At 31.5% G+C, this 16,230-nt stretch overlaps 2 protein-coding genes across 2 annotated transcripts; one reads left to right on the forward strand and one right to left on the reverse strand.

The window, feature by feature from the left end:
* Window positions 1–900: 900 nt before the first annotated feature.
* On the forward strand, window positions 901–7,376 carry LOC137809684 (uncharacterized). Its single transcript, XM_068610781.1, has 17 exons — window positions 901–1,033; window positions 1,228–1,366; window positions 3,359–3,422; window positions 3,558–3,679; window positions 3,813–3,863; window positions 4,076–4,195; window positions 4,290–4,409; window positions 4,549–4,684; window positions 4,784–4,960; window positions 5,206–5,361; window positions 5,460–5,566; window positions 5,674–5,758; window positions 5,861–5,999; window positions 6,300–6,459; window positions 6,555–6,671; window positions 6,751–6,877; window positions 6,974–7,376. Exons 2-17 carry the CDS (start codon window positions 1,245–1,247, stop codon window positions 7,226–7,228), a joined length of 2,058 nt encoding a protein of 685 aa, XP_068466882.1. The 5' UTR covers window positions 901–1,033; window positions 1,228–1,244; the 3' UTR covers window positions 7,229–7,376.
* Window positions 7,377–11,453: 4,077 nt separating this feature from the next.
* On the reverse strand, window positions 11,454–14,324 carry LOC137811290 (probable mannitol dehydrogenase). Its single transcript, XM_068612979.1, has 5 exons — window positions 14,082–14,324; window positions 13,141–13,254; window positions 12,462–12,975; window positions 12,161–12,314; window positions 11,454–11,970 (listed from the first exon to the last, which is right to left on the reverse strand). The coding sequence occupies exons 1-5, from the start codon at window positions 14,177–14,179 to the stop codon at window positions 11,765–11,767; spliced, it is 1,086 nt and encodes a 361-aa protein (XP_068469080.1). The 5' UTR covers window positions 14,180–14,324; the 3' UTR covers window positions 11,454–11,764.
* Window positions 14,325–16,230: the final 1,906 nt, after the last annotated feature.

A 16,230-nucleotide genomic window follows, 5' to 3' on the forward strand; every position in this document is an offset into this window, starting at 1 on the left:
AATCTTATAACTTTTGACTGTGTCCCACTTTCTACACATGTGATAAATGTAATTCAGAGAGTAGAAATCATTTAGTGGTTGAGTTCATAAGGCATTGCCTGTGTTCAAATTAATTTAATGGGCATAATATATATGATTTATAACTACTCACACACTCTTTAAATAATCGAGTTAAACTTTCTTCATTTTTCTTTGTTGGCAAATAATTAATAAATTAATTTAAATCATTTGAGAAATGGTCCCATCCTAGTAAATAAATATAGCTGAATGCTAAATTTTCTTCGTGAATTTACAACAGAGTAAGTTGAAAAATAGGTTTTGATTTTGAAACTGGGGTAGGTTCAACTTTTCAGGTTTTTCTTACCTATAATATAATTCACTTAGGGGATTGCTATTAAAGCCAGATATGTCATATCATGTAGGCTTCAATAATAATAAGTGGTTCATTTAATACTAATAATTAATGACTAAATTTTCATTATTTTCTAATGCTAAGGATTAGGTATGTACCAAACGCCCCTCGCTCAACATGTTGGAATATAATTAGGCTATAAAATTTTCGGTGTTTAATTATATCTATTGACAAATTGATACGTGCATGCGACTAATTTAATTGTACGCACATCGTCATTCTGGTATATAACGACACGAAAGCCCTTAACAAAAACTCATTATTAATGGTAAAAAACTAAGTCAATTTTGTTAATTGAATTATAGCGGTTGCAAAGTGTTATTATTAGATATTTAGAAAGGCTGTTACTAGGACTTGAGTTTACGATATACCCAGTAGTTTACCTTTTCCAAATTTAACCTATAATTATTTCTTAAAAGTTCACGTGGACCTAAAAGGAGTATTTGTATACATATATAATAAGGCCATTCACTTCCCACACGTTTTTTAAGGTGCTTATTAAGGTTCCAAAGAGATTTATTATAGAAACCAGTTCCAAAGAAAAATACGGTTCATCTCCTACATACGTATATGGTTTTCTGCAACTCGGTTTTTGCGGGAAAGACATCTGTGAAAGTCAAGGTTTGTATGTGTTCTTCAGAATTTGAGTACTAGGTTGATCTTTTTTTGTTTCGTCAAGTTTGTTTGCCACATGACAGTATGTAACAGTGCTCTCAGATTTTTTGCCACTGACAGCATATTAAAGCTCATTTTAGCAGTCTTTGACATATTCTTCGACCTTTCTAACCTGAAATGAAACTTCAAGTTATTTGCAGGATCGTATTGATAAGAGATGATGGTGGAAACTCATATGAGGAAACAAGTTCCTCTCCAATGGTGGTTTAGAATGGCTGTGCTTCTTAGCTTAATCTTTTTCGGTGCCTGCTCGGACTCTTCTGAGAGTGTCTCATTTAGGTTCTCCCCACTCTTGCTTTTCTTCATTAATAGTTAGCAATGTTGTCTTCTTCTATGCTTATCTTTGTGTGCCTGGATAAACGAAAAGGAAATCATCATGAGATGAGAAAACGCACTCAGAAGGAACATCATGAAATTTAATTACTTACTGCTAATCATTTTAGAAGATTCCATATAGCAGTCATGCTTTTGTCTATTTTCAGAACTTTAACTATATAGCCTTTATTTAACTTATACTATTTTTATACACATATGGTTTCTGTGCATGGTGCTTTTCACTTGCACCCTTTACTTTGGTAGAAAAAGGACATGATGAGAAAGAGTTTATTGGTGAGGTTGAATCCACATCTTCTCCCGCTCCATGCATTCTTTGACTAACTCAAATGCTTCCTTTATGTTTTCATAATACTCCTCATGGCCTGCATTTAATGACGTAAAATTTGATGAAAATGCAATTCACTCTAACGTCTTTTTAAGTCTCAGCAAATGCATTATTCAAACAGACTCTTCATAATAATAGTATAGGCTGATGGTCTACTTCAGAAAAAACCAAATCTTCCTTTCAAAACATAACAATAATTTAAAGTCCATACACCTAGAATTGAAGTTTGTCTTTTTCACATTTATATATTTATATATATAAAAATATATATACATGTTACTTTGCCTGTTTATATCTGCATATTGATGTTTTTCACTAGCTTTTATATTAGTTACTTGTCTGTTTTTTCTCTTTTGTTTCATTTCTCTTTTCATCTGCATTTTATGCTAAAAATGGAATGTAAGCTATCATTTTCCATATAAAATAGACATGGTAACCTTTAATTTAATGTTTTTCCTACCACCTTTTAACTCTGTTCTCTCTCTCTTTCTCCAGCAAGAACTAATTATTTGATCAGTAAGATAAAAAAAAACTTCTTAAAAAAAGAATTGGATTTAGTTATGTTAATTATATATATTAAGATGAATTATTTTTACCTTTACTCCATATCAAAAGTAAAGTAACTGAGTAAATATAGATATGTGTGGGGACTAGGGTAGTTTTACATTAATTGATGCGCATAGATAGGTGAACGTAAATCATTTTTCAAAATTGAACAACTTAAGTTGCCAAACTGTCTAAAGTAACTGCCCTTGACATTAAATTTCATCTTTATCCTCCTTCAAGATAACGTGGTGTAAATTTAATTAGTTATTAATCTATATCATTATTTAATTCATATATGAAAATTATTGATTTTTTCTAATAATTGTTTTCATAATTATATATAAATATTTTTCATTAATTATTAACAGTATGTAAAATTTTATTATAGCGTACAAAGTTTAAACTCATTATTATATTATTTTTACTTTTGTTGTTATTATAAAGATAAAAAGAAGTCTAAGAGTTTTTATTATTTTTCCTCGCAAACATATGAAGTTACTTTCTCTATATTTTACTCTGTTTGGAAGTAAATGGAAGGTTTTTTTTTTAAATGAAAAATAAGTGTATTTTATGTTTTTAGGTTGATTAATATAACGAAAAAATTAAATAAATGATTTTTTCCCATTTCTCTCTTGCTGATTTCTGATGTTTCAATCAATGATCAACATATTTTATTTATGTTTTTTGTTTTCTTTTTAAATCAAGTGATGAAAGCGATTGTGTTTTGTTTCCATTCCAATACCTAGGTTTCCATCGACGTTCTTTTTCAGGAATTACAAGTAGAATTAAGCACAACATACAGCTTGGAAAAGAAAAACAATAAACCTTTCTGTAGAAACTAAATATCAAATTATGCATACATCTTTTACATTGATTATTTTATATTTTTCTAATAAAAAATTGTAGAAACTAAACTATTGCACAACTATGCATTCAATTCAGTGTGACTGTCCATTTGTTCCATTTTTTATTTATTTGAATATTGTCAAATGACAACGTCGCAGTTTGAAATGACTTGATTGATTTTTAACTCTCTTCTTTTCCTGCAATACTTCAACTTGCAGAAAAGGTTTGAAGACTGCTCCTCCTCCTTCTCCTGTCAAGCTGAATACCAACAATTTTACGCAGGTGATACTTGTTCTTTTCCATGATAGAATTCGTTTAAAATATTCAAAAAAAAAAGAAAGAAGTAACCATTAATTGGCCTGATTTTCCCGTCAAATACTTATGTTTTAACAGCTTAAGTGTTGAGATGATTTTCAGGTAGTGATTGACAACGGCATAGTTTCCCTCAATTTGTCAAAACCTGGAGGCTATATCATTGGACTATACTATGACGGAGCTACGAATATCCTTTCTCAAAAAAATAATGAAAATGATAGAGGGTATGTATATAACTATATATATATATATATATATATATATAAATTACATTGAAGTTATGATCGATTTTCTTCAAAAGCATAAAAGTATATGCTTGTTTGACATGTATAAATAATCTGGCTTTCATATTTATAGGTACTTGGACGTTGTTTGGAACGGAGCAGGAAAACCTTCGTTTTTTGAGAGGTACACTATATTTGTATTATTTTAGAATATATTATTTAATTTTCTCTTCTATCTTCAAATTTGGTCAACTCCATTGTTGTATTTGCTTAGTGATATGATACATTAATAATAAAACAAAAATTCAGGCATTCATCTCATTATAATGCATGCATGCATGGTTTGTGTACTGTTGCAATTCAAGAGACAAATTAATGGTTGATACTGTGCTGCAGAATCCATGGGACAAATTTTTCAGTCATCGAAGAAAGCGATACATTGGTGGAGGTTTCATTTCTAAAAACATGGACTGCTTCCCTGGAAGGCTCAAGTGTCCCCATAAACATAGACATAAGGTGTGGATTTCAAACCTAAATTTTGTCTTAATGTTTGAAACAAATGCAGAATTAGCTCGTCAACATTGTTTGCTATAAACTTATTTTCGTGCAGGTATATATTGCGAAGTGGCGATTCTGGGTTTTATTCATACGCAATATTCACTCGTCCACCAGGATTTCCTGCAGTTACTGTGTATCAAGTTAGAATTGTTTACAAACTCGATGATGGCAGGTAAGTAGAAAACTGTTACTGTCAGATAAGTAAAAAGAAACATTTGCCTTTGATTTTGAAAAAATTAATGTTAGTAATTTTCGTAGACTCGTAATTTGAAAGAATGGTTTATTTATTACCAACGATACCAATGATGCAGGTTCCACTATATGGCCATATCTGATACCAGGCAAAGGAAGATGCCAACTGCAGAAGATAGAATAACGGGGCAGGTCCTGGCTTATCCTGAAGCTGTTCTCTTAACCAAAGCAACTGACCCACAGATTCGAGGAGAGGTAATTCTTTTTTGCTTACGCCTCTGTTTGAATCGACATTGATTTTTGTTGTTGTTGCTTATGATGTTTATGATACGAACACGTGTTTGTTGGGCTTAGGTTGATGATAAATACCAATACTCGAGTGAGAACAAAGATAACTCTGTTCATGGGTGGATTACAGAGGACGATTCAGCACCCGTGGGTTTCTGGGTGATAACTCCCAGTAATGAGTTCCGCAATGCTGGGCCCACTAAGCAAGATCTCACTTCTCATGTTGGCCCAGTTTCTCTTTCCGTAAGACCTAACGAACCCCTCAATGCATCAACAGAGTTTTCTCTTATATTAAGTACATAAATAATGGTATTAAACATGTACAGAAAAATATAATACTATTATGTTGAACATGTATCAATATTTGAATATTCTCATTCATATTAATAGAACCCACGAGGTGAAACTAAAGTTGAAGTACTTCTTTACTTTTGTTTTTGTTTTTGTTATTGTTCTACTAACTTTTTTTTTATTTTTTGTGTGTGCAGATGTTTACTAGCACTCATTATGGTGGCAAGAAGGTAATCATGGACTTTGCTAAAGGGGAGGCTTATAAAAAGGTTTTTGGGCCAATTTTTGTTTACCTCAACTCTTTTCCAATCAAAACTCCGTTCAAGTCTCTGTGGTCAGATGCTGTACAACAGGTTCTTATTATTATGACCTTTAACACTCACATATGATCATTAATTATAAATTATTCGAGTGAAGTATTATATTATGACACAATTGTTTGGTAAATTAGTTATCCAATGAAGAAAAAAAATGGCCTTATGATTTCATTGGATCAAAAGATTTCTTTCCACCCAATCAACGGGGAACGTTGTCAGGAAGACTTCAAGTTAAAGATGGGTATATATGCTAATCCTTTATTTACCTTCATTTTATTCTTTGATTCCATAGGATCAACTTTTATAGGTGAGGTTAATTCCTAATTGCTTTATCTAATTCTTCATCAGGGGAGGGGTGGCTCAACCAGCTAAAAGTTCTTACATTGGTCTAGCTTTACCTGGAGATGAAGGATCATGGCAAACAGAAAGCAAGGTACATTTGGTATAGGAGTCAATGAGCTTGAATTTCTTGAACTTTGAATGGCTTGTGAAGCATTCAGCTAAAATGTGTTTGACCTCTTTATGATATTCACAGGGTTATCAATTCTGGACTCAAACTGACAAAGATGGAAGCTTCTCAATTACAAATATTGTACCTGGGAAGTACAACTTGTATGCATGGGTCCCTGGTTTCATAGGAGATTTTAAATATCAAATTAATGTTATCAAACCAGGTAACGTATCTTCTTCTCTCATGTATGTTTAGTATAGAATAGATATGCATGCTTTTATCCTACGATTTAAACTTTTGGAGGAATTGATTCATGGCATGGCATTAGAATATACTCCATTTTTGTTGCCTTAAGTTTTCAGTCCAAGGTACAATAAACCTGTGCAAAGTTAACCCTTCAAGCTGTAATTATTTAAATAGAAAATCGTTTGTGTGATTTTACAATTTCACTCAATAATTTAAACTTTTAAGATGATAGCAAATACCCAAATTAATTATAACTTGTATGTAATATGTGGTGTAGGAGACAATATCCACTTGGGTACACTTGTATTCAATCCTCCAAGAAATGGTCCTACTCTATGGGAAATTGGGATCCCAGATAGGTCAGCTGCGGAGTTCTATGTACCAGACCCTAACCCAAAGCTCGTGAACAGATTATACCTAAACGATAGCATAAACAGGTTAGCCCAAAGCTCATTGTCAACTACTAATTTTAACTTCCATTAACATGCACGCTATATTTTCAGTTTTTCTCAAAGTATTTCTACTGTGACAGGTTTAGGCAATACGGCTTGTGGGCACGTTACACTGATTTGTATCCGAAAAATGATCTCATTTTCACAGTCGGTGTTTCTGACTATCACAAGGATTGGTTTTATGCTCAAGTTACCAGGTAGATTTTGTTTAATGTATAGAATTTTCTGTAATTGGCATTATGAGTTTTCTCCTCTAAATTACACTGATGAATGCAGGAGCATAGGAGAAAGCCAATTCGTGGCAACCACATGGCAGATTCAATTCCAGCTTGAAAATATCATAAAGGGAGGAAACTACACACTGCAATTGGCCCTGGCATCCGCCAGTAATTCCCAATTGGAGGTACAATACAAGAATTTACTTCTTCCATAATTGATTTTAGTTTATTTTTCTCAGCTGTGAGTATGGTGTCTAACATGTTTTGAGATGGATGATCAGGTTAGGTTCAACAAACCGAAAGAAAACCCTCCATACTTCTCAACAGAACCGCAAATTGGCGATGACAATGCTATAGCAAGGCACGGCATCCATGGATTGTATAAGTTGTATACTGTAGCTGTAAATAGTAATCAACTGGTAAAAGGAAATAACATCATCTATTTGACACAGTCAATAGTCAAAGGTCTATTTGAAGGAGTTATGTATGATTATATCCGATTAGAAAGTCCTCCAACGACTTCTAAACAAACTTAATTCTGCCTAGAACTTGTAGTAGAGCAGTTTGCATTAGGATTCTCTCATACTGTAGTTTGCAGACAAGCATGCATAATATCAAATTTTGCTGTCATATAGGAATCATGAAATTATGATCAAAGAATAAAACCATTATCTTCTTGCTTCTTGTATTTTTATTAAGAGACGGATAGGTTGCTGATTTTTTGTTATTATTATTCCATTCTACTGATACAAAACTATAACAAAATCCCATTAAAAGTTCGATGTTGAAAATTTATTTGAAGAGTATGATTCTATTAGTGAAGGGTTATTAGTGAAGGGTGGCCAATTTTTTTTGAGTTCTTATTTATTTTAAATAACTAGTTTGGACTCTAATATTCTCCTATAATGTCTTAGTGAATTTGGAAAAATTTTCCTCTTTTTTTATAGATATAAAATGGGCATTGTGAAAGTATAATCATATAATAGAAAATAAAACAAAATATAATAATGACATCAAAATTTTTTAATTTGAAAAACCTCTTCAACTTCATATGCAAAGTCTATAGAACCTAGTCCAGAAAATGTCTTCACTATGAAAGTAAGATTACAAAATTTGTTTTTCTCACTCTCTGAGACTACCACTTAATCTCACCCAAAAAGAATGGAATACAAAGTCTCTCTAACATTTCACTAGGATTTCTATTCTCATGGTGGATATCTATTATCTCATATACTCTCTATGTTGCTCTTCTCCTTTGTTTTATTTCTCTTTCTCACAACTCACAAGTTCCTTTTATATAAAAAATGAGAGGAAGACTTCTTCATAAAGAGATAGTAGATAATTAATGCTTATCGCATTTTTAAGATACCTTGAAAATACTATTTTCTACTTAAGGTTGTATTTCATAGTCTTAAGTCAAATATAATTCCAAAATTTTGGAATGGTCATCACTGAATATATTTAATAAATCAATTATCAAGATTCATTGGTCATGAACATCGTTAAACTAAGGAGAATATGGTACCTAAAATTTAATAAAATAATCAAAATGCTTAAGGAAATACAATAAAACTATATACATTATCTAAGTTAGTTGTGCAAGTACGGTAACACCTCAAAAAAATTTCTAGCAAAGATTAGAACAAAAAAAAAAAGAGTACAAGCCTCCAATTGGGCTTCACCTTCAACAAGCCTAAACTAAATAAGAGTATGGCTGTTTCTTCCTGCAACTCCATATATTTTTCTCTCACCTCCATGAATTTTCATATTTTCAAAAATACCCCTATTTAATATTTTGGATTATGTAATCCAGATTTTTTTTTTTAAATTCGTAATTAGCTTCCAGATTATATAGTCCAGAAGCCTTTTTTTCAGATGCATGATTAGTTTCTGGATTATGTAATCCAGAAGTTTTAGCTTTCGGATTACATAATCTGTAAGTCATTTTTCAAATGCATGGATTACATAATCCGAAAACTATTCTATGAGGGTGGCACAAGAAGGATAAAGAGGTATTTTCACGTTTTGTATGGGGTAGAAGAAGAACCTATGAAGGTGCAAGAAGAAAGAGTCTAAGACTATACTTTCCTACTCTGTACCAGCCAAAAAAAAATGTAAGGTAACACCATCATTTTTTTTTTTTATCAACAAAGAATAAATAAAATAACTTCAGGGGTGTCCCAACCCTTATACAAAACCCCAAATACAAGTAATCTAGTACCCTACCAACTAATGATCCAACAATACACAATCCCAGTACAAAATATAAGAACCCAACAAACACAGTTACATCAACCCACCAAAAAGGTTACACCCTCAAACAAAGATATACAAGAGGTTTTTGCCATCAGGCTGAATTACCATAACCAAGTGTCAAACTCGATAATAAAAGACACATCACCCAACAACTAAGCCAAATCTTTGTAACAGGCAAACTGTACCAAAAATCCAAAAACTAACATCAACAAACCGATCCTTCGAGGATAGTACATAGACCAGATATTGCCTGCAAGAAAAACGTAACAGCTTCCAATCGCAGTTCTGAGCAAAGAACTCAGTCCGGCCCTGCCAAACAAAATGTCCAAGATAACCGCAATACAGAGCAGAATCATCAGTCTGACCCTGCCAGATAGGAAATACCAAAACAACCTGCACAACCACTTAAAGCTTTCCAAGCCTCAGTCTAGCCATTCATATAGGAGTTACCGAAGGAACCTGCGCAAACCACACCACAACTACCAAAACTAGGAAAGAACGTTAGTTAAAAACACAAAAAAATCAGACTTTCAAATACCTCATACAACAAATAGGATCCAAACACCAGTCTGAGTAAGAGAATGCAACCGATTTTTCTTTTACTGTGACCCAAGACCAAGTCTTCCTTTGTGTCACGGTAAAAACCTCCACTAGATCCACCCGCCCATTCTCAAACACAACCTTATTCCTGTGATTCCAAATTTCACTCACAAAACCTACCCAAATACCCCCCCAACACTTGGTAACTGCGTGGTTCAGACCAAAAGGTTTGAACATCCTAAAGTGCATTTGTGCATCACAATGTAGCACCAACAGGAAACCCAACCACGTGAGACACATACCCCAAATTCTCCAAGAAATCTTACACTCAAAAAATAAATGTCTTACCGACTCTTCTTCCACACCACACAGAGGGCACCGATCGCACATCAAAGGTATACCGCGTCTCGAAAGATTGTCCTTAGTAGGAATAGCATTACGTAACACCCTCCAAGCCAAAAAATGTGCCGAAGGTAAGGTCTTTAAAGTCCAGAAATTCGCGAACAGATCCTCCCCCACTACTGACTCCTCCCCCATGAGGCACTTATATGCTACCTTCACAGAGAAATCCGTATGATCCACATCCCTCCATAGCCATTTATCAGGTTTAACTCCACCTTCTCTTGTTAACCTTTTGGTATCCAACTTCCGCATTAGAAGATCAAGTAGACTGGATTCCCACACAAAAAGATTTCTTCTCCACCGCAGTTTCCAGGACCAACCATTATTACTCCAACTCCCAACTTGTGACAGAGTACAACCAGTATCCAAGGAGATTAAATATAATCTAGGGAATTTATGCATTAGAGGGATGTTTTCCAACCACTTATCCTCCCATAATCTGATTTCTTTCCCATCTCCTACTTTCCACCGACCTCTATCTTCAAAATCAAATCCCATATGTACCTTTCACTGTATAAGAGTTAAGGTATTTTTAAAATATTTTTATTATTTATTTATTTATTTATTATAAAAAAAAAAACAACTTTACCTATGTATAATTATATGCCACGCAAAAAATTGGGCTGAGGTAATGTTTCGTTTTCCATAATTCTCCATATTTAAACCCCCGAACACTATAATTTAGCTTTCTATAAGCAGACCTCACCGAATATAGTTGGGAGGGATTTGTCCTCCTTCTATCTCCACTCATCATTCACGTCCTTCTAATTCCTTCACGAAATCAATGGCCATGTCTTTCTTCCACTCAAACCAGTCACTTGTCCATGGTATCCTCCATTGCCACTGTTCAATAATGCTATATGTTTTAATAAGAAAGCTTACAATAATTAATTAATTAAATTCCTTAAACAATTTTTATGCATGAACATTTGCTTATTAAAATTGAAAAAAAAAACATTTCAAAAACTGTTTTAGACGTTATACATGAGCATTTACCAATTTCAAAATTTAATGAAAAACATCTTTTAGATATTGCCTTTTTTCTGCCTCTAATTTTACTTTTTTTATCTTTTTCATTTTGATTATTTCTAATCGGTTGCTTACTTCATCGATTATTTGAATGATCTGAATCAATGAGTATTAGTTTCCATCAAACGGTCCGCTAATTATGAAAAAACACCTTTGTAAAGAAAGAATATTATAAAATTAAAATGGAATTCTGAAGACTTTTCAATAATTTAGAATTGATGTTCAATGGATTTAAATTAGTGATTGTAGAATTTCTTAAAATATTTTCCGGTCCAATAGGAACCATCAGGAGTAGTAATTATAGTTTCAACTATAATCTCATTTATGATAGCTTGTTAATATGAATTTGATTTCATTTTAATAAACAAGTGAATTATATATTATAATGTTACTATTTCATTAATCAGATCAAGATTTAAGATTTATTCACTGATATGATCGAAGTGATCTATGTTTTCTTCAATCTCCTCCTCAAAACAAGAGAAATGAGTATTTCTTTTAAGAATATTGATATGTCGAAAACGTTGTACGAGATTAAAGACAAATAATTATGTGACTCAACTATTATAAAATTGTTTAACCGAACCTATTCTTGCAAACTAAAATAAAAACAACTCCAGATTCACGCGGAATTTCTCTCTTTAAAATGTAACGCCATACAATTTCACCCCCCCCCACATTTTTCTTATTTCTGGAGGAATATCACAGATAATCCTCAAACTAAAAACTCACTACGACAACACACATAATGCTAAAACAAAAACAAAAGAAAATTCAGACTCAATCTTTTTCTCTCACCCAACGTTCAGTCTCTGAAGTCTGAAACACGCATGCATATTCATTATTCAAGAACTTGCCTTCAACGTGTTTCCAATATCAATAACAAATCGGTACTTCACGTCTGCTTTCAGGAGGCGCTCCATTGCAGTGTTCACATAATCCATGCCAATAACTTCGATGTCAGGTTTCACACCATGCTTGGCAGCAAAATCAACCATTTCTTGCGTCTCTTTTATCCCTCCCATTGCACTGCCAGCAATCATCTTCCTCCCTGCCAATTACAGTTAAAGTTTCCAAATTACTCTAAAGCACATTTTCATTCTAATACAAACTAAATCAAGGTTGCAAAAACTGTTCATCACTATACTTTCAACTTAAATATGAAGAGTTCTGTATTCATTTGTGGCCATTGACATTTGTCTGCAATTTTTCTCAATATTATTTTGTATACATTTGCTTACCCATAAGTAAAGAAAATGCTGGAACTTCCAGAGGCTTCTCCGGTGCACCAACCATGACTAATTTACCATGAGGCTTCAACAGGCCAATCAAAGGCACGAGGGGATGGTTAGCAGAAACTGTGTCAATGATTCCATCAAAGGTTCCCATTACAGCCTGCATAGACATTTAGTGAGGAACATAGGAAGTTGGTGAGTGATTATTTCTTACAGTAATGCTTTTACTTTACAACAAAGAAGCAAATTTATAGCACACACAACATGTAACCAGTGACAAACAAAACAATTTGCATATAATAATTACCATCATTTCATCTTGTTCACGGCTAACAACAAATGAGTCAGCCCCCATATTCTCAATGGCTTCCTTCTTTTTGCCGGGAGATGTGCTGATTACTGTGACCTTAACTCCAAGAGCTTTGGCAAACTTGACAGCCATGTGACCTAGTCCACCAAGACCAACCACACCAATATGAAGGCCAGGCTTGTCAAGTCCATAATATTTCAAAGGGCTATAGACAGTGATCCCAGCACACAGGAGAGGAGCAGCAGCATCAAGAGGTAGGTTATCTGGAATGCGAATCGCAAATTGTTCATCTACAACCATTGAGTCAGAGTAGCCTCCGTATGTTATGGTGCCATCAACATACTTGGCATTGTATGTCAGAATCATTTTGGGGCAGTAATTCTCAAGATCTTCACTACAGCTTTCACAGGAGTGACAGGATCCAACCATGCAACCCACACCAACTTTGTCTCCAACTTTGAACTTTTGCACATTTTTTCCCACCTCTGTCACCAAACCAGCAACCTCGTGCCTACACAAATTCCAATCAAATTTAACATGTTACATGATGAACTCACCTTCATTTACATTTAGAACTGACCATCCTCACAAATTATCTAAAAATGAATCTCCACAAATAAGAAATGATAGTTTAACAAAGGAAAACAAAAAGCACATAATATTGAGATATACGTACCCAGGAACAAGAGGATAGACTGAGACGCCCCACTCGTTCTTTAACATATGTAAGTCTGAGTGACATATTCCACAGTACAGTACTTTGAATGCAACATCATTCTCCCCTGTTGCCCTGGCAAAATAACAAAATTCATTTCAAAATTTAAATTATCATTCAAGATGCTCATTTATTTCTGCAAACCAAGAAATAAAAAATTATCAAAACTTTTTTTGTTCTGCTGTCAAATTTAACTTGTACTATGTATTGGGTTGGGTATTCAACTTGTCTCACTTAACTTAAAAGGCATTCTTGTATTTTCATACTTTCTTCAAGCACCCCATGCTTTTTAAAACACTAAATTTAAAAACCAAAATTATATTTATATTTGATCTTGATAGAACTTGATTGACTGTTTTGAATTTTTACTTCTCACACTAGGAGAGTTTTTTCACATTAAAATTATTGGTCTTTCTTTGATGATTATTGCAAACATTTTTTATTATTGTTGCTCTTAGTACATTCTTGCAAGGAGGAGAAATTACTTTAGTTATTCAGTTGTTGTTTTCCCTATTCAAATCTTATACCCCTAATTATTTTATTTTAATTTCTAGAAAATATATTTTTTCTAATGTGTAGATCATTTGCCTTTTAGTCCTTGTTAAATATTTTTTTAAACTAACTCAAGATCAATAAAATGTCATGAGAATTAGAACAATGCAACAGAACAAAGGAACAAACACAAAATAACACGAATCAGATTAAAAATTATAAAATCAAATTCAATAAAAAATGTTGAGATCTAGATGTTAAAAACAAAAGCAAAATACATATTTAAGTCAACAATTTATTCTTTGTCCAATAGATAAATTATATCCTTCAAAACAAAAGAAAAAATATTGAAAAAAAGTAATTGGAAAAGATGAAGATAATGTAGAAGGAGATTTGCATGGTGCATATACCTTCTGGAGAACTTGAATGGGGAGAGATGACCAGATGTGTCCTGTGCTGCCCATCCAAAAGCCTTGTTGGGATGCTCTGTTTCTGGTTGTGAAGCCATTTGAATTGCAGAAGAAAAAAGAGAGTGAAAACTTTGCACTTTTTGTTAATGCAGAGTGAGAAGAGGTTGTGGGAGAAAAATGAGGGCAGCAGAGACCATATTTATGATGCCAACTCCCAACATCTGTCAATTCTTCCTAACCCAATCAGACTTTGTCAATCAACTCACATATAAACTCTAATAATTAATGTACAACTAATTAATAATTCTATTTAATGTCTTTAATGATCAAGTATCTGTTTCAGCATATTTTTTTTTTCATTTTTAAACACATATTTGATATTAAATACATTAATTAATATTACAGTTTAAATATGTTTTTATTTTTTATAAAAGTCATGATTTTGATTTACGTCTCTATAAAACTTCTCCTTTGTGTTTTACTCTTTTAAGATTAAAATTTGTTACTTTTTTCTATTATTATATGACACTAATTCCTTATCTACTATTGAATAATAAGTTAAGAAATCATTTCAAATTATATATGTTAATATTATTCATACATGTCATACTTAAAAAGAAAACTTTTAAAAAGGTAAAATAAATAGGGTAAATTATCTATCTAGCACCATTTACATTTTTATTTCCCATTTAACACTTTTTTGTTTTTATTTCCCTATCTAGCACTCTTTTATTTTTATTTCCCTATCTAACCCTTTTATTTTGTATTTTCCTATCTAGCACCATTTCAAAAAAAAAAAAATTAAAAAAAAATTGATAATTTTAATTTTGAATGCATTAAAAATATTTTTAATGTTTAATAAATATTTTTAATGTTTAAAATAATTAGAAATATAATTAATGAATAAAGAAATAAGTTTTTACAAATTAAAAAATAAAAAAGTAATAAATTTAAAATGTTTAGTTTAAAAATTATATTTTTAAGAATGAATAAAATAAAAAATTAAACTATACAACAACATAAAAATTTAATCTATAAACATAAATTAGTATTTATTTTTTTTATTATTATTGATGATGTAATCATGTTAATTTCAAGTATAAAATACAGGACATACTTATAAAAAAACCAAGTTGAATAAGGATTGATATGGACATAAGAGATTGAACAAAAAAATGTTCATATTGTCAAACACCAAGATACACATAAAGAACTTGTGTGTATTACTGGATTGTGCACTTCTCGTCATTAATTATGTTTCATTTTGCACAAACTATTTAATGTACCATTGAAGAAAATATTAAATGAATAATCATCTTTCATTTATTTTTCTTTTCATAGTCAACATATACTTATTTAATATCGTCTTATATCTCTTATATTTATCTTATTTGGATCTTTTTAATATCTTTTTATCTTTATCTTATTTTGTTTTGTCTTTATTTTATATCTTTTATGTTTTTAGTTATTACTTTTTTTCTGCCATTCTTTATTTATTTCTGTTTTTTTGTTTTTATTTTATTGTTGTTGTTTTTATTTTCTAAACTTATTTATTTTTGTAATTTTTTCTTCTCATTTTTAAGCATTAAGTGTAACATTTGCATTAGTTTTTTTTTAGGATTTTGCATTTAGGATAGACACTTCAATATTATTTGTGTGTCCACTATTAATTAATACTAATTGATTTTTTTTTATAATTATGTCCTGTATTTTTTACTTGAAATTAACATGATTACATCATTAATAATAATAAAAATAAATATTAATTTATGTTTATAGATTCAACTTTTATGTTATTGTAGGGTTTAATTTTTTATTTTCTTCATTCTTAAAAAAATAATTTTAAACTAAACATTTTAAATTTATTACTTTTTTATTTTTATTTTGTAAAAATTTATTTCTTTATTCATTAATTATATTTCTAACTATTTTAAATATTAAAAATATTTATTTTTTAATGCATTCAAAATTAAAATTATCAAAAAATTATTTATTTATTTATTTTTTGAAATGGTGCTAGATAGGGAAATAAAAACAAAAGGGTGTTAGACAGGGAAATAAAAACAAAAGAGTGTTAGATAGGAAAATAAAAGTGTAAATGGTGCTAGATAGGGAATTTACCCAAAATAAATATAATTTCTTTATCTTA

The sequence above is a fragment of the Phaseolus vulgaris genome, chromosome 2, assembly GCF_000499845.2.
Source record: "Phaseolus vulgaris cultivar G19833 chromosome 2, P. vulgaris v2.0, whole genome shotgun sequence".
Taxonomy (NCBI): Eukaryota; Viridiplantae; Streptophyta; class Magnoliopsida; order Fabales; family Fabaceae; genus Phaseolus; species Phaseolus vulgaris.

What these genes read in the sequence shown, in the direction of transcription:
- LOC137809684 (XM_068610781.1), top strand. Translation starts at nt 1,245, where the DNA reads ATGATGGTGGAAACTCATATGAGGAAACAAGTTCCTCTCCAATGGTGG. An exon ending in GGTCAGATGCTGTACAACAG is followed by an intron (nt 5,362 to 5,459) that starts GTTCTTATTATT and finishes TTGGTAAATTAG; the next exon opens with TTATCCAATGAAGAAAAAAA. An exon ending in CTAAACGATAGCATAAACAG is followed by an intron (nt 6,460 to 6,554) that starts GTTAGCCCAAAG and finishes CTACTGTGACAG; the next exon opens with GTTTAGGCAATACGGCTTGT.
- LOC137811290 (XM_068612979.1), bottom strand. Translation starts at nt 14,179, where the DNA reads ATGGCTTCACAACCAGAAACAGAGCATCCCAACAAGGCTTTTGGATGG. An exon ending in GTGAACAAGATGAAATGATG is followed by an intron (nt 12,315 to 12,461) that starts GTAATTATTATA and finishes ATGTCTATGCAG; the next exon opens with GCTGTAATGGGAACCTTTGA. An exon ending in AGCATTTTCTTTACTTATGG is followed by an intron (nt 11,971 to 12,160) that starts GTAAGCAAATGT and finishes TGTAATTGGCAG; the next exon opens with GGAGGAAGATGATTGCTGGC.